General features: G+C 35.7%; 2 protein-coding genes across 2 annotated transcripts in view; one reads left to right on the top strand and one right to left on the bottom strand.

The window, feature by feature from the left end:
* Window positions 1–19,907, bottom strand: part of LOC134235300 (serine/threonine-protein kinase ATR-like) — a 75,706-nt gene that overhangs the window by 47,568 nt on the left and 8,231 nt on the right. The gene's annotated exons all lie outside the window — the stretch shown is intronic.
* On the top strand, window positions 10,206–19,801 carry LOC134235351 (uncharacterized). The gene is given in 4 exon segments (XM_062717484.1): window positions 10,206–10,280; window positions 11,044–11,253; window positions 11,255–11,902; window positions 18,062–19,801. Coding segments are annotated over 4 exon segments (2,640 nt in total). The 5' UTR covers window positions 10,206–10,220; the 3' UTR covers window positions 19,784–19,801.

Below are 19,907 nucleotides of genomic sequence, written 5' to 3'. Positions count from 1 at the left end.
TTGATTTGGCAACCATAAAAAAAGTTGTCCATTCATTCTTATGCATAGTTAAGGAATCTACCCCACCACCCCAGCTCCAAACCAGAAGACATAGAGAACCAAAGTTAGCATCAAAATATGTATTTCTGCCTACTGAACTACCATACCAAATTTGAACTTGATTGGGCAACCATAAAAAAAGATATTAGAAAAAAACAGAAAATTTGTGGACAGAAGAGTGACAGACGGACAGACAGACAGACGGACGGACAGAGTGATTACTATAGGGCACCCGCAAATCCTTGCGGGGCCCTAATAATATTTTCTAGATGAATTTTACCATGATAATGTCACTTTACAGAGTGCAATTTAAGTAGATGATTCAAATGTACCTATTGCATAAATGAGAACTACATGTAACAAGTGAAGAAAAATCAAAAAGTAAAATCTACCATTGTTATTCATGTAAGTACATGTAAATATGATATTTTTTAAATTTGCTAGACTAGTACACTTGTATATATTTGCTAGACTAGTACACTTGTATACCATATTCAATATTTGTGCAAAATTTGAATTAAACATTTTTTGGGGTTTCGCCTTATATAAGATCAAAAGTCACAGTGTACAAAGTTATTAAAATTTCCTTTGAAAAGAGATGAAATTGAAATACTGATAAGGACAATTGTTTAGAAAATATGAAGGAATATTTAGAGAGTTAAGAAAAAAGGAAAAGGGGACCATGCATATACATCTCAAGTAGATCTCATGGAATTGGTCCTTCAGGGCTGACCTTAATAAATGAGATAAATTCACAATGGATGAAATATAACGTCATGCATGCCACTTATATTGTAAAAGCAGAAAATTTCATTGGGGATTATATTTTGTTTATTTCGTTTTTAACAATTAACAAGATGTGTTTGTGAAACACTATGCGGCCAGCGGCAACAAAGTTCAAAAAATCTATTTTAAGCATATTGATCACAGCCAAGGTCACAAGGTCATTGACCATGGTGTCATTTGAAAGAACTTAATCGGTGGAGTATGCATACTAAATATGAAGTCCCTATCTCCTATGGTTCAAAAGTTGTGGCAACAAGTGTAAAGAGCTATTTTTAGCATATAGGTCACAGTCAAGGTCACAAGATCATTGACCTTGCCGTCATTTGAAAGGACTTTATCGGTGGAGTATGCATATCAAATATGAAGTCCTTATCTCGTATGGTTCAAAAGTTATGACAAACAGTGGAAAAAGCTATTTTCAGCATATAGGTCAAAGTCAAGGTCACAAGGTCATTGACCATGGTGTCATTTGAAAGAACTAATCGGTGGAGTATGCATACCAAATATGAAGTCCCTATCTTCTATGGTTCAAAAGTTATGGCAAAAAGTGTAAAAAGCTATTTTTAGCATATAGGTCACAGTCAAGGTCACAAGATCATTGACCTTGCCGTCGTTTGAAAGGACTTTTTCAGTGGAGTATGCATACCAATTATGAAGTCCCTATCTCCTATGGTTCAAAAGTTATGACAAACAGTGGAAAAAGCTATTTTTAGCATATAGGTCACAGTCAAGGTCACAAGGTCATTGACCTTGATGTCATTTGAAAGGACTTTATTAGTGGAGTATGCATACCAAATATGAAGTCTCTATCTTTTATTGTTCAAAAGTTATGGCGAAGGTTAAAGTTGACAACAGACAGACAGACAAACAGACAGGACAAAAATAATATAAGCCCGGGATCTATCGATCCGGGTGCATAAAAAAAATTATCAATCAATGAAATAAAATCCCACAAAGAAATTTTCATATTCATATGCCTATATATTGAATAGGCAAGATGAAATCAAGTTACTTCTCTTATTTATTACTTTACAAAGAACTAACTCACTTGAGTTAATTCTTAACATGAGGCCCAGGGACCAAATCGCTCACCTGAGCAAAAATCAATTTAGTATTAAAACTAGGAATGTCAACGAGTACCAGGTTAACCCATGTACTCGATCAAACGTCCGAGTATCGAATACTAAAATCGGTACTTGGTTACTCGGATGTATAGTTTTGAATATTTCTAAGCTTATTCATTAAAATGCATTAAATGAACTATTTTAATATGTAAAATGTTCATTGCACTTGTACATACAGTAATTAGGGTTTCCTACTCCTTTATGACCATTAATGCCAATGGCAGTGTTTATACAGTAATTATCGTGACCAAGTACCTGCTACCTGGCTTTCCTCACCTTCGGCTGTCTTCTACTCAAATTTTTGTTTTGCTTTAATTATTTGTTTTCATATAACATTTCTATTATGTTTAAATAAATTAGCTAATATTTGTCAATTCTCCAAGAAGCCATTTTTCTTGGGAAAAGAGACAGATGATATACATGTGCCATTGTTGATCTATGGTTGTGTTTGATTACATGCCAATACAAGTGGTTGAAGACAAAGGCTTTAAAAAACTTATGTCCATTGTTGCACCAAACTACAAAGAACTGTCCTGTAATCCTATGAAATATAGGATTGAAAAAGTTTACAAAAATCAAAATTCTGCTCCGTTGGGAGAAGTTGATCAAGTTCAAGTTGATACTGTACACAGCTATGACTACCAATACCTGGATGTCAAACACAACGAAGAGTGACGGAAGGACAGATGGAAGAACCGAAGGACAGAAGACTGACATGACAAACACTATATGCCCCACCCACATTCATGGCGGGGCATAAAAAACTTGAATCGCCTTCTCCCAAGGATACTTTGTGGCTGAAGTTTGGTTGAAATTGGCCTTGTGGTTCTTGAGAATAATGAAAATGTGAAAAAGTTTACGAGATCAATGACAACGCCAAAGACAATGACAGACATCGGGACAAATTTTGATCGGAAAAGCTCATTTGAGCCTTTGGCTTAGGACTGAAAATGGATTGTAAAGTATCAATAACAGGAATAAGTTATTGAAAAAGCATAATAAGGGAAAAATAACCCAAAAGATTGACATTTAGCAACATTAACAATTTTTTTCAAAAAAAAAAAACAAACTTATTTCCATGATGCCCTCGACTGATAGGGTTACTTAATTCTGATCAATATTTAATTCCCACGAAACCCTTTTAAACAGCAAATCAACAAAATAATCAACAATAACTTTTTGTGTTTCTACAGTATAATTTAATTCTGGTTGTAACGCTGATTGGATAAAAAATTATTTTATATCGTATAAAATGAGTTGCCTACGTCACATTGACATTCCTCAAAAACGTATCATTCCGCCTGACGTTACGTTTAAATTTTGTACAAATTGAAGTCATTTTGTTAGAACAATCATCTTTTTTTCTTACATCAAATGAATGAAAATTAAATTATAAGCAATGAATTTAATAGCTACCCAGTTTATACCGTATAAAATGGGTAGCTATTAAATTCATTCCTTAAATATAATTAAGTTAGTAAGGGCTCCTGACATGTTTTATTAGTTTTCTTGTATTTCAAGAGGTCCAGTAAAACATGTACATACATCTCAATGGAGGAATAGCATCAGTTGAACTTTTATGTTTCAATGCAATGCATGAAGGAAAGTTTAACAGATTTCCTGCAAAGGAAAGCTAAATACCGGCCAGGACCCATGCAGGGCAATTTCCTGTTCCTGCAAACAAGATTGGAGAAATAAAACATAGGTAATCAGAGATTACAGAGCTCACCTCAATGAATGTTGTCTTTAAGTAAGGCAAAGTCACACAATTACCCAACAAAAAGTGTACATTCAAAATGCAAAATTTATGCAATTTTGATCTGATACTTTGGAAAAGACCTATATAAAAACTTCAAACTAGTTCTTCATCACAAAAAAAAGTGATGAAAATCCAGCATCTGAAGCAAGTTTGAGAGTTTTCATCCCTTGATGCATCATTTGGGCAAGTTTGGTTTATAAAGTTTCTTGGAAATAGAACTGCACCCATAACTTTTACCTGGTACATTATCTGAAAGATGTATGTTGAATTCAGCATCTGGAGCAAATCCATTAGTGTGCATCCTAAGATATATCATCCATGCAAGTTTGAACAACATAGGGCAAATAGTTACTTAGAAATGAAACTTGCATGAAAATTTAACCTTTTCACTCATCCAAAAAAATGTAGGTCAGATTCAGTATACGAAGCAAGCCTGGTAGAATGCAACCTTAGATGTATCGTCCATGCAAGTTTGGTCATGCACCAAAAACATTAACCTGTTCATTCAACCGAAAAAATGTAGGTCAGATTCAGCATCCGAAGCAATGTGCATTCTTAGATGTATCATCCAAGCAAGTTTGGTCAACATAGGGCTCATAGTAACTTGAAAATGAAACCTGCACCAAAAACATTAACCTGTTCATTCAAACGGAAAATGTAGGTCAGATTCAGCATCCAAAGCAAGCCTGGTAATGTGCATTCTTAGATGTATCATACATGCAAGTTTGGTCAACAGAGGACTTATAGTTACTTGGAGATAAGACCTGCACCAAAAACATTAACCTGTTCACTCAACCAGAAAATGTAGGTCAGAGTCAGCATCCCAAGCAAGTCTGGTAGTGTACATCTTTAGATGTATCATCCATGTAAGTTTGGTCAACATAGGGCTTATAGTTACTTGGAAATGAGACCTGCACCAAAAACATTAACCTGTTCACTCAACTGGAAAATGTAGGTCAGATTCAGCATCCAAAGCAAGTCTGGTAGTGTACATCCTTAGATGTATCATCCATGCAAGTTTGGTCAACATAGGACTTATAGTTACTCGGAAATGAGACCTACACCTTTAAAAACTGCACCAAAAATGTTAACCTGCTCCAAAAACATTAACCTGTTCATTCCTTTGCTGAAATTGCAGCATCTGAAACTTTGACTGGTACAATGAAACACATTAGAAACATCTTCCATGCATGTCTAATCAATATAGGACACAAAAGTACTTAAAAAGAAAACTGCTCCAAAAAACTTCACCTTAACCCGGGACGCCAACGCCGAGGGTATTACATGAGCTCCCCCAACTTCATTGCAGGTGAGCTAAAAAGATTTTGAAGGGAAGAAAGTACCTAGAAGTTTTCCATCACCAATATTCGCTAGATCTCAGCCATTTATTCCAAACAAGAGGCCAAGGGGCCACAGAGCTCACCTAAGCACATCGGCTAGGAAAAAGCACATATCAGATCAGAACTGAAAGTTTACTGAGGTTGGGGGGCCTTGAATTTTAACTTCCCAGGGGATCATGATTTGAACATGCTAGAATCTACACTATCTGAGGATGATTCCATATAAATATTACTAATCATGGCTTTGAAGTAACTGAAAAGAAAATTTTAAAAGATTTTTCCTATATATTCCTGTATAAAACTGTGGTCAGCCATTTTGGCCCCACCCTAGCCTCAGGGGTCATGATTTAAACAAACTTGAATCTACACTATCTGAGGATGATTCCACATGAGTTTCTTCTTTCCTGGCTTAGTGGTTCGTGACAAGAAGACTTTTAAAGATTTTTCCTATATATTCATATGTAAAACTTTGATTGACCATTTTGGCCCTATCCTACCCCCGGGGGTCATGATTTGAACACGCTAGAATCTACACTTCCTGACGATGATTCCACTTGAATTTCATCTTTCCTGGTCCAGTGGTTAGTGGCAAGAAGATTTTTAAAGTTTTTTTTCTATATATTCCTATGTAAAATTTTGATCGGCCATTTTGGCCCCATCCTACCCCCGGGGGTCATGATTTGAACAAACTTGAATCTACACTACCTGAGAATGATTACATGACTTTCATTTTTCCTGGTCCAGTGGTTCTTGAGAAGAAGATTTTATAAAAATGCCTTGAATTTTTCTCTAATTCATAATTATCTCCCTTTGGAAAAGGGTGTGGCCTTTCATTTGAACAAACTTGAACTCCCTTTACCCAAGGATACTTTGTAGCAAGTTTGGTTGAAATTGGCCCAGTCATGGTTCTTGAGAAGAAGATGAAAATGTGAAAAGTTTATAACGACAACAATGACAACGACGATGACAGATAACCGACAAATTTTGATCAGAAAAGCTCACTTGAGCTTTTGGCTCAGGTGAGCTAAAAAGCATGAAAACAACCAAAAGAAGATTGTATAACATCAGAGATGTCATGGGAAATGATATTCATCAGTGCCTTTGGGACATATATGAGTAATGCTGAGGTTTTCTGTTCATGGGCATAAAGACCTTAGTCTTGTGTAAAGGGTAACATGGAATGCCTTGAAAGATTGAAACTAATAAGAGTATAACATACTTTTCTTCTTTTTGGATGATATTTTGCATTACTAATATTGAACGACCATCATATCAATTTTGACAAAATTTCCAATAACTTGATCTTCTTTTGGCAATGTTTTTAACACATTTTAACACTGTCGATCAAAATATGCACAACATACATATCATACAAACTATTTTATGCCAGACAAAAAGAGAAGATTACAATCATAGAGTGACATTTTCTTTCTTTCTTTTTTGTGTGTGTGCGCTAGCAAATACACTTCTAATCCGAGATTCCTCTGACTCAGAGGAATCTCAGATTAATACACTTCATGAAATATGCCTATGTGTCAAGTCTACAAAATTCACACACACAAATCTTAAATCTAAACAGTAACTAAGGCACAGTTCAAATTGACAGAAATTCAAATCTCAACTAGATACAGACCACGAAGTAAAACATCTGACAGGTAGATAACACAGGAGGGCAGATCATGTGACCATAGAACACAGAAAACTTCAAAAGTGGCAGCCATTACTGTCTTACATCAGGTAATGTTAATTTTACTTTAAAATTTTGATTTTTTCCTAAATTCCTGTAATAAGACTGCTTGATTGATTGTTTTAGGTCCCATTTGTGAATTTTTCACTTTTTTCTTTAGAGATGTCACCATATACTGGTGAAGCGCTTCATATTTAGACCTTTACTCGGCACTAACTTATGGCCATTGAGTAGTCAGCGTTCTATTTATTGTGCTAATGCCTGCCATGACACGGGGCATCTTTTCAAAAGGTCTCATCCAAATAACCTACAACTTTCCATTTCAAATGGAAACAGTTGCAATCTATTTTTATGGGCTTAGGTCTGCAGACACAGCTAAGATTTGAACTCACAAACTTCATCACAGACAGAGTGCTCTACCATCCAGTAACGAGCCAACAGCCATTATATTGTATTGCTTATCTTAGTTGTAGTAAACTTTGATATCGACCTTCTGGTTAATAGCTACAACTTTAGATATCAAATTTGCTATATCTACTTTGCTATCAATTATCAAGAATATCACTTTCAATAAAATATTTTTGGATTTTCAATACATGGAAACCCATGTTTTTCACATATTAAAATTATAATAAAAAACATTTAAACACTTTTTGAAATATTTCGACCATGCTACTGGCCTTCATCAGTTGTGTTTATTTAAATGCATTTAAATATTATACATATACATGTATATTTACATTATGATAATACCAATGAAACATGTATAAATATTATTCTGGAGCACTGCCTGCATTCTATAGTTTTTATAGTAAAAGTTGAGCAAATTCTGTGCATTATTTTCCTCTTTGTGATGTCACAGAAACAAAAACTTTCAATTAACTACTTTGAAACTACAATATTTACTGTTTATCTAGATTTTTTTCTACAACATTTACAATCATATTTATATAATTTAGCACATATTAGAAATTTTCAAAATTGACTTTCGCTGGGGCAAAAATATGCAATATACCGCCTATACTTTTTTGGAGCAGCACAAACACGGACCTCCAAAATATAAGAATTGGGATCAGGTACCATTGAGTAAGGAAAATCCCTTGCAGATCGGTCATAACTGTCGTTTGCTCCTTGTCATGATTAAGAAATAACGGAAAAATCTGTTGACAATTCAGTGTGTAAACAATTGCAAAACAATTAGTATGAAACACATCAGTCAGGATTAGACTAAAACATTTATTCTTTTTTATGAATTGTTTGCTGTTTTTACATTCCTTACAATATGATTTGACTCAATATGACATATTAGACGGTAAAAACCTCAATTTACTGGACACTCAGGGCCATTAAGCAGTGATTGTGCCAATGATTACTGGACCTCAGTTTTTCGGGCATTATCTGAAAGACCCACAATTTTTATCATAAGTTGTCAGCACTTGATGATCGCGAGGAACAATTTTTATCTATTTTTTACTGAAAATGATTTTTCTTGTAACTGGGTCTTGAACCCGTAACCTTCTGAAGATGGAGTAAAGACACAAAATTTTTCTGAAAATGTGATGACTTTTCAAAGAAAGGATTGATGTTAACTTGTAAGGTTTGTACAATATTTTTGATTTTTTCATTTTTCTTTCAACATGTTAAACCCTTGTCCACTCTCGGTATCACTATATTCATTTTATATATTTATCCTATGTTAACCCCTTTATCTCATGGATATAACTCATGTGATATTGTTTTCGTATCCCTCAGTTGTGACGTCACGATGGGTATTGCGTTAGCATAATGAAATAAAGTGAAGTCCTATATATACAAACATAGGTAATCAAAGATTACGAAGCTCACCTCGACGAATGTTATCAGTTTAAGTAATGGAAAATATCACATCATATTTTCTTAATATTTAGTATTCATCCCAACAACAATATTCTTGCAAGTTGTGTTTAACCCCTTACATGGCATATACACAGTTCTACGCCTGCAGCGTGAAAAACATGTAAAGTGTTAACAAATATTCATAACTTTGTTAATACTGCAGATATCAAGGACTTGATCTGTTCCCAAAACTTAAACCTGGTCTCTTGTATGGAAAATATAGGTCAGATCCAGCATCCGAAGCAAGTCTGATAGTGTCCATCCTTAGATGCATCATCCATGCAAGTTTGGTTCAGGTAGGACTTATAGTTACTTGGGAATAAAAATGTAGGTCAGATCCAGCATCCGAAGCAAGTCTGGTAGTGTCAATCCCTAGATACATCATCCATGCAAGTTTGGTTTAGCTAGGGCCTATAGTTACTTGGGAATGAAAATGTAGGTCAGATCCAGCATCCGAAGCAAGTCTGGTAGTGTCAATCCCTAGATACATCATCCATGCTAGTTTAGTCCAAAAAGGGCTTCTAGTTACTTGGGAATGAAAATGTAGGTCAGATCCAGGATCCGAAACTAGTTTGGTAGTGTCCATCCCTAGATACATCATCAATGCAAGTTTGGTTCAGGTAGGACTTATAGTTACATGGGAATGAAAATGTAGGTCAGATCCAGCATCCGAAGCTAGTCTGGTAGTGAACATCCCTAGATACATCATCCATGCAAGTTTGGCTCAGGTAGGGCTTATAGTTACTTGGGAATGAAAATGTAGGTCAGATCCAGCATCCGAAGCAAGTCAGGTAGTGTCCATCCCTAGATGCATCATCTATGCAAGTTTGGTCCAAATAAGGCTTATAGTTTCTGTGGAATGGACCTGCTCCAAAAACTTTAACCTGGTCACTCATCTGGAAAATGTAGGTCAGATCCAGCATCCGAAAGCAAGTCTGGTAGTGTTCATCCCTAGATGCATCATCCATGCAAGTTTGGACCAGGTAGGGCTTATAGTTCCTTTAGTTGGTAATAGACCTGCTCCAAAAACTTTAACCTGGTCACTCTGGAAAATGTTGATCCAGCATCCGAAGCAAGTCTGGTAGTGTACATCCGTAGATGCATCATCCTTGCAAGTTTGGTCCGGGTAGGACTTATAATTCCTCGGGAATGGACCTGCTCCAAAAACTTGAACCTGCTCCAAAAACTTTAACCTGGTCACTCATCTAGAAAATGTAGGTCAGATCCAGCATCCGAAGCAAGTCTGGTAGTGTACATCCCTAGATGTATCATCCATGCAAGTTTGGTTCAGGTAGGGCTTATAGTTACTTGGGAATGGACTTGCTCCTAAAACTTTAACCTGGGACGCCGACGCTAACGCCGACACCGACGCCGACGCCGGGGGTATAGCATAAGCTCATCTCGACTTCGTCGAGGTGAGCTAAAAACTGTGTAAACATTCATTGTCAAGTATCAAATATGGGTCAAGGTCCAGGGATAAAAAATATAAAACTTGTTGGATAAAAATCACATCCAACTACAAATCATGGTAGATCCTATATTTATCCTGTTAGAGTTAGATATTCACAATAACAAATATCTATTTATAATTCAGAGTCTCAAGTTAAATCATGGATCCCCGTACCAGTGCCCAGGACGTGATGCGATGTGACCTGTGTGAGACCGCTGTGGTACAGATGCACTGTGATACGTGTCTTGTAAACCTGTGTACGGCTTGTGTAGGAAAACACATGATCTCTGATGAATCCAAAGACCACAAAGTTGTCAAATTTCAGGCCAGGAAATCCACTCCCCTGTATCCTGGATGTATATCTCATTCCAAAGATCAATGTACAATGTACTGTAATCAATGTGACATTCCTGTTTTTCCTAAGTGAATTGCATCTGATCAACATCTAGGTCATAACGTATCAGAAATCTTGCCAGTTGTGAATGAAAGAAAGAATAAAATTGTCAAAGAACAAAATGAACTAAATGATATAATTTATCCCACCTACCACGACATTGCCTCTGATGTACAAAACAGAATGAGTCAGTTAGAAAAGGAATATGGAGATCTCTCAACAGCCATAACAAAACATGGAGAGGACTGGCACAGAGAAATTGACAAACTTGTCAAGAAACTTAAAGCTGAAGTTGATGAGATGAAAAACACACAGTTACAAACTCTACAGAAACATCTGGATGAAATAAACAAGACAATGTCTGACATCAAGGATGAAATTGATTCAGTTAATGCTGCTTTAGATTCTGATGACTTGTCAAAACTATTTAGTGTCACATTCAGTGAAGAAAGATAGAGAAATCTCCCAGACAAATTAGCACCATCTCTACCTAAATTTAATCCAGGAAAAAATCCAAGAACTTGGTAAACTGTTTGGATCCTTATCACCAAGTTCGTTAACATCAGATAAACATGGCTACAGCATGAAGACAACACAGAAATCACCAGAAGCTGGATCCTCTCCTCCAGTCAAACAGCTGCTTGATGAACCAGAGACTGTCACCACCATAAACACTGGGTATGATAGACTTTACAATGTGGCCTGTCTGAGTGATGAAGAAATCTGGACAAGTGGAAATGACAGCACCATGAAACTCTACAGCATCAATCAGGGATCACTATTCACAATCAAGAGAATTTTTAATTTATAATAAGTCAATTAGAACCAAGTCAGGCAACACACCATATGACATAGCAGTGACAAAAAGTGGAGATCTAGTTTATACTGATTTCTTGGATAGAACTGTGAACATTGTGAAGAATGAGAAGATAGAGGAGGTGATCAGACTACAGAACTGGAGACCTCTTTGTGTCTGTAGTACCTCCTCTGGTGACCTCCTGGTTATCATGGACAGTGATAACAAACAATCAAAAGTTGTCCGCTACTCTGGCTCCACAGAGAAACAAACCATTCAGTTTGATGATCAAGGTAACCCTCTCTATTCATCTGGCCTTTATAAGAGAGACATAACTGAGAACAGGAACCTGGATATCTGTGTGTCTGATGAGGGAGCTAAAGCAGTAGTGGTGGTCAATCAGGCCGGGAAACTGAGATTCAGGTACACTGGACATACTCCTGCTCCAAAGAACAAACCATTCATTCCACAAGGAATCACTACAGACAGTCAGAGTCACATCCTTACAGCTGATTATTACAATGACTGTGTCCACATCATAGACCAGGATGGACAGTTCCTTCGTTACATAGACTGTGGACTGAGTTATCCCTGTGAACTGTGTATAGATACAAATGACAATCTGTTTGTTGCTCAATTAGGAAACAGACAAGTGAAGAAAATCAAATATCTACAGTGAGATACAACACTGTGTAGATTCAGGATAATAATAATAATATTTTCTGTATGAATTTTACCATGATAATGTCACTTTACAGAGTGCAATTTAAGTACTGTATAGAGGGAAAATAACTCGCGGTGTTAATATTCGCTATATTCACGATGTTGATAAATCCGTGAATTCAAGAAGCAGTGAATAAATGTTCAATAATTTCCATGTTTTATTCGGAAATTTGAGAATAAATAGACTATGGTAGGTTTATATACAGTGGACCCTCATTTATCCGGACGCTTTGGTTCCCAGTAAATTCGTCCGGATATGTGAAGCATCCGGATATCTGAATCACCAGTTAAACAAGAAAGAATTACATTTAAAAATGTTGTTCCGATGAAAAATCGTCCGGATACTGAAGCATCTGGATATCTGGCGTCCGGATATCTGAAGGTCCACTGTACATGTATTTGCAGTTCTTGACCATTTCAGTAATTACGAGTAGTACCTGTCATTTAATTATTTTAACTATCACACTTTACTTTGATTCCAATCAGCAGATAATAGCCTTAGTTTGTTAAAAAGGTGTTTTAATAGCCAACGCTACATGCCATTGGTTTTGATTACCCGTGCGAAACTAATTATGTTACCACGTGTAATTGTTACCTGCATTATCATGCATATTAATTTTTATCAACAATTTGGTTTTTAAAATGATTCAAATGACTATCAAACTTACTGAAGATGTGGAAGGATATTATGTCGATGGACAGCCTACATTTAAACATTAATTTTATATACTGTCCAGTGGTTTTTCGCTGCGTTGTATTGAAAATCTTAGGGTGTACATAAACTCATCGTAATAGCATAATATAGGAAAGTCACTTGTATTTACAGTCAAGGACGTTTGAAAACTGTACTTGTTTTAATTAATTGCCAATTGCATTTAATTTTTTTTATAACTAACAATTTCATATTAAGTCTGTAGTCAAAGTGCAATTACATGTACTGAACGACACTTGAACGTCATGGCTACTATTGAGAAGTTTGTGACAAATCGCCACAATGCAGTATTAGTTATCGATGGATATAAATTTAGTAAAAATAAATCTTTTAAAACAAAAAAATGTGGATTAGATGGTGGATTTGAATTATGAATCAGGGGAATCATATTTTATTTTTGTATATGTTGTACTCTAAACAATCCAGAGTTGTGGAAAACTTTTTCAGATAGTCGGTCATTCGGACCGGCAAGAAAACAAAATAAGCCGGTCCGAAGTGATTTTTGTCGGTCCGAAATTGAAAGTTGCAAAATGTAAAAAAAAAAAAAAAACAAAATAACATGCATTTTTATTTTATAACACATTTATTGTAAATCATGTTGTTAATAAAACAAAATTCAGTTTCCATTTCCAAGTACTCGTCCGTTATCTTTTAATTTTGCATTCATAACAATACTAGATCGATACAATTATACCATCGTTTTTTGGCAGGTGACAATGCTAATTCAGAGCAATTTTTAAAAACATTTATACATTTTGGAATTATATTAACCTAGTTTTCATAATCTGATTATAAATATATCAACAATCCTCTCTGTCCAAAGACGTACATTCTAAAAAATTACTTTGTGCGTTTATAGTCAAACTATAAAAGAGTCAGTGAATTTTGACACCTAGGCTAACCTGATATTTTTGAAAATAGGGAACTTTATAGTTACTTAAAAAAAAAACTTTTATCAAATATCCGAAATTTATAGACAAATATGGTCATTAAATAATTTTGTCTAGATTGTGCATCAATATATAAATATACTAAAAAAGATATTGAAAATGTTATTTTTTTATGACAGAAACATTTTTGTAGCGGCTAATGACTATGTTTCGATGATGAAAATTTCGATGGGGGGGGCAGGGGTTTTTGAGTGTGTTGTATATCCTGTCATCACGGGTAACCATAATGTTTAAGGTAATGAACTCATTTTTAATAGTAATAAGCATAGAACTCAGCAACATGATGTAGAATTCCATGCTTTTATGTCTTATATACATAATTTTTACGAAAACATAATGCTCATACCAAAAATCTGAGTCGGGCTTTTCAAATCTCTTTGTATATACTGTAGATCACTAAATTTTAGCAACACCTTATTTTCGCGAGATTATCATTGACTCCTTATTACCGAGACATAATTTTCACCAATTGTTGTTTTTCTCCTATATAATAATCGTAAGGAATACTTTAAAATGTGAGAATGAAATTTTTGCCAGCTCATTGTCTCGCGAAATTATGCAAAAATAAAGTTCTCGCAAATTAAACATGATTTACAGTAGCTAGCCATAATGTACCTTTTTTTACTTTGCAAGATAAGTTTACACACATGAGATATCACCAAATGCCAGTGAAGGGCTTAATAAATTTCCACAGTTACGGTACACTCAATCAGGGCCAACTAAGAGCAATAAAGAGGGTGTTTTATTGTGCTACCATGACAAAGAGTTTAAAAAACCTGCAATTTTAAATCATTATAGTGCCCAATATTTGATGGAATTGCTACAATTTTCCCCAACTCATAATTGCTTTGACCTTCCAATCACAGGGTAAGCATTCTACTGACTGGTAATGAGCTAGTGCAGGTAATTTTATTTAAAAAAAAACAGCATTATCCTTTTAAAAGGTATGGATTAAATCACAATATGTAATTTTTTTTTCATGAAAAAAGACATACTTTTTACCTACAGGAATTCAAAAGCAAGGCCATGATCTGACTAACCTAACCATACGACATGTACACTACATATTATTGAATTTATTTAATTTAGTTTAACCTAATTCTAATCGGTGCATGGTTTCACAGAAGAATCAAGATTTTTAAAAAAATTCAGAATTTATTCACATGCATTTATTAAAAGCTTGCATTAATATTGATGAATCACACATTCTGTTTTGGCCATAATAGATGGAAACAAGATTGTATTGTTTTATTTTTTGTTATTGAAGGTAATGTAGGGTTCATGTGCTCCTCTTTGTTATAATGATTGATGACTCCATTATAATTAAAGCCTAAACAATAAGCCATATTTATAAAATTTAAATCCCAACTACATAGGGACCAAGAAGTAAAATACTTGACAGGTAGATCACTAAGGTATGTTGATCATGTGACCTGAATACATAGCAATAGTACTTTACAAGACAGCAGCCATTTTCCTATCTAACACCAGGTAATGTTTACTTTACTTTTAAAATTTTGATATTTCCAAAGCTATTTAACTTTTAAATATTAAATTGCTATAGGTATTTTGTTGACATAAATAAATACTTCAAAAAAATAGTTTTTCAATTTAAAAAACATCCATATCACACTTTGTAGTCAGCTGTAAATTAATTGATTACTTTTTTTTTAGTACAGAAAATATTATAGTATCATAGTACAGTAACAGAAAATAACTTTCAAATAAAAGGGGGGACATCTGAAGCAAGTCTGGTAGTGTACATCCCTAAATGCATCATCCATGCAAGTTTGGTCTGGGTTGTGCTTATAGTTCCTTGGGAATAGACCTGCTCCAAAAACTTTAAATTGGTCACTTATCTGGAAAATGTAGGTCAGATCTGAAGCAAGTCTGGTAGTGTACATCCCTAGATGCATCATCCATGGAAGTTTGGTCTGGGTTGGGCTTATAGTTCCTTGGGAATAGACCTGCTCCAAAAACTTTAACTTGGTCACTTATCTGGAAAATGTAGGTCAGATCTGAAGCAAGTCTACTAGTGTACATCCCTAGATGCATCATCCATGCAAGTTTGGTCTGGGTTGGGCTTATAGTTCCTTGGGAATAGACCTGCTCCAAATACTTTAACTTGGTCACTTATCTGGAAAATGTAGGTCAGATCTAAAGCAAGTCTTAGTACATGTGCACATCCCTAGATGCATCATCCATGCAAGTTTGGTCTGTTAGGTCATTTATAGTTCCTTGGGAATAGAACAGACTCCAAAAACTTTAAATTGGTACTTATCAAAAAATGTAAAAAAAATTGAAGCAAGTCTGGTAGTGTACATCCCTAGATGCATCATCCATGCTAGATTGTTATCCATGCAAGTTTGGTCTGGGTTGGGCTTATATTTTGAAATAACCTGCTCCAAAAACTTTTTTAACCTTCATTCATCTAAGAAAATGTAGGTCAGATCTGCAAGTTACTAGTTACATCCCTAGATGCATCATCCATGGAAGTTTGGTCTGGGTTGGGCTTATAATTCCTTGGGAATAGACCTGCTCAAAAAACTTTAACCTGATCACTGTCTGGAAAATTTAGGTCAGATCTGAAGCAATCTTGATTATTTTACACGAAAATCGATGTTTAAAGAAGGATATGGAGATAACTACTAGTGTACATCCCTGATGCATCATCCATGCAAGTTTGGTCTGGGTTGGGCTTATAGTTCCTTGGGAATAGACCTGCTCCAAAAACTTTAACCTGATCACTCATCTGGAAAATGTAGGTCAGATCTGAAGCAAGTCTGGTAGTGTACATCCCTATATGCATCATCCATGCAAGTTTGGTCTGGGTTGGGCTTATAGTTCCTTGGGAATAGACCTGCTCCAAAAACTTTAACCTTGTCACTCATCTGGAAAATGTAGGTCAGATCTAAGCAAGTCTTGTATGACATCCCTAGATGCATCATCCATGCATTTGGTCTGGGTTGGGCTTATAGTTCCTTGGGAATAGACCTGCTCCAAAAACTTTAACCTGATCACTCATCTGGAAAATGTAGGTCAGATCTGAAGCAAGTCTACTAGTGTACATCCCTAGATGCATCATCCATGCAAGTTTGGTCTGGGTTGGGCTTATAGTTCCTTGGGAATAGACCTGCTCCAAAAACTTTAACCTGGTCACTCATCTGGAAAATGTAGGTCAGATCTGAACCAAGTCTGGTAGTGTACATCCCTAGATGCATCATCCATGGAAGTTTGATCTGGGTTGGGCTTATAGTTCCTTGGGAATAGACCTGCTCCAAAAACTTTAACCTGATCACTCATCTGGAAAATGTAGGTCAGATCTGAAGCAAGTCTGGTAGTGTACATCCCTAGATGCATCATCCATGCAAGTTTGGTTCAGGTAGGGCTTATAGTTATTTGGGAATAGACTTGCTCCTTAAACTATAACCTGGAACACTGACACCAACGCCAGGGGTATAGCATAAGCTCAACTTGATTTCGTCAAGGTGAGCTTAAAATAATTTGTACGTTTTAAAATCAACTCAAATGTAAGTGTGAGTTGTGAAATATATATGGACTAACCTAAAATATTAAAACCTGGAAATGGTTTTAAAAAGTCGAATCAACAATTGTTCTTCAAAGGGTCATTCTACACATCATATGTATTTAATGTAATGTACAATTTGACAATTGACAAACCCCTACTTTTCCACCATGCCATTAATATAAACTACTGAAGATTACAAAATTTTTGTGTCACTTAATTTTTGCGAGATAAACATTGACTACTGATTAGCTAGACAAAATTTTCATGAATTATGGTTATTGCTCTATATAATCTTAAGGAATACTATTGTAAAGGAGAATTAAAATTTTCGCAAGCATACTGTGTAAATTACGCGAAAAATAAAGTTCTTGCGAATAAAAAGTGATTTACAGTAATTTGTTGATTAAATGATTGCTGTTTTATGTCCCTTGCGAGATTATTACACTCATGTAAAATTTGGTGAAGGGCTTCACATCATGACCTTTATTTGACACTCAGATCCATGAGTAGGGAGTGGTTTTTAATGTGTCAACTTCTTCTGTGACTCTTAAAGACCCTCAACTTTCACCTCAAAATGTCAATGCCCTCTGTGACACAGTACCTCAGTTTTTTAAGGTACGTCTCATCTAAAAGACCCTCAATAAGCAAGAATGAATGAGGAACAAGCCCTATCTATTTTTATGGACTTTAGTTTATTGGGGTACATGTGTCTTGAACCCACGACCATCCATTCTCTAATTTAGTGCTCTACCCATTAAGTGTGTGTGACAGTGTAATTTTTAAAGACAAAAAAATTAATTTGAAAAACTTGACTTTCAAAAGGAAATAATTTTTTAAATACTTGTCAAAAACCCAAACCACTAGATTTACTTTTATTGATATCCTGTTGAGATAAAGATCTATTTATATTTCAGAGTAACAAGTTTAATCATGGACCCCCGTACCAGTGCCCAGGACGTGATGCGATGTGACCTGTGTGAGACCGCTGTGGTACAGATGCACTGTGATACATGTCTTGTCAACCTGTGTACAGCTTGTGTTGGAAAACACATGACATCTGATGAATCCAAGGACCACAAAATCGTGAAATTTCAGGCCAGAAAATCCACTCCCCTCTATCCTGCATGTACATCTCATTCCAAAGACCTAAGTACAATGTACTGCAACCAATGTGACATTCCTGTTTGTCCTAAATGCATTGCATCCGGTAAACATCAAGGTCATAAAGTATCAGAAATCTTAGAAGTTGTGAATGAAAGAAAGAATAAATTTGTCAAAGAACGAAATGAACTAAATGATACAATTTACCCAACCTACCAGGACATTGCCTCTGATGTACAAAACAGAATGAGTCAGTTAGAAAAGGAATATGGAGATCTCTCAACAGCCATAACAAAACATGGAGAGGACTGGCACAGAGAAATTGACAAACTTGTCAAGAAACTTAAAGCTGAAGTTGATGAGATGAAAAACACACAGTTACAAACTCTACAGAAACATCTGGATGAAATAAACAAGACAATGTCTGACATCAAGGATGAAATTGATTCAGTCGAAATGTCTACTGATACAAATGATTTGTCAAAACTACTTGGTGTCACATCCAATGCAGATAGATACAAAAATCTTCCACACAAATTAGCACCATCTCTACCTAAATTCATTCAAGGAAAAATCCAAGGAGAAGAACTTTGTAAATCATTTGGAATCTTGTCATCAGGTTCTTTAACTTCAGATAAACATGGCTACAGCATGAAGACAACACAGAAATCACCAGAAGCTGGATCCTCTCCTCCAGTCAAACAGCTGCTTGATGAACCAGAGACTGTCACCACCATAGACACTGGGTATGTAACCCTATACAATGTGGCCTGTCTGAGTGATGAAGAAATCTGGACAAGTGGACATGAAAAAACCATGAAACTCTACAGCATCAATCAGGGATCACTACTCAAGTCAATCACAACCAAGTCAGGGAACACACCATATGACATAGCAGTGACAAAAAGTGGAGATCTAGTTTATACTGATTACAATGATAGAACTGTGAACATTGTGATGAATGAGAAGATAGAGGAGGTGATCAGACTACAGAACTGGAAACCTGAAGGTGTCTGTAGTACCTCCTCTGGTGACCTCCTGGTTATCATGTACAGTGATGATTACAAACAAACAAAAGTTGTCCGTTACTCTGGCTCCACAGAGAAACAAACCATTCAGTTTGATGATAAAGGTAAACCTCTCTATTCATCTGGTCTTTCTGACAGATACATAACAGAGAACAGGAACCTGGATATCTGTGTGTCTGACTGTGGAGCTAGAGCAGTAGTGGTGGTCAATCAGGCTGGGAAACTGAGATTCAGGTACACTGGACATACTCCTGCTCCAAAGAACAAACCATTCAATCCAGTAGGAATCACCACAGACAGTCAGAGTCACATCCTTACAGCTGACTCTAACAATGCCTGTGTCCACATCATAGACCAGGATGGACAGTTCCTCCGTTATATAGACTGTGGACTGAGTGAACCCCAGGGACTGTGTACAGATACAAATGACAATCTGTTTGTTGCTCAATTAAAAAACAGACAAGTGAAGAAAATCAAATATCTGCAGTAAAACTCAACACAGTATAGATTAAGAACAATGAAAGCAAATACTTCCAAGATGAAATTTACCATTATTATATTAGTTTAATTTGTGCAAAGTACATGATACAACTGTACCCCTGAACTGTATAACT

The sequence above is a fragment of the Saccostrea cucullata genome, unplaced genomic scaffold (genome assembly GCF_032062105.1).
Source record: "Saccostrea cucullata isolate Sc308-1 unplaced genomic scaffold, CSIRO_AGI_Scuc_v1 ctg601, whole genome shotgun sequence".
Lineage (NCBI taxonomy): Eukaryota > Metazoa > Mollusca > Bivalvia > Ostreida > Ostreidae > Saccostrea > Saccostrea cuccullata.
Note: the sequence above shows the minus strand (reverse complement) of the source record. Positions and strands in the feature narration are given on the sequence as shown.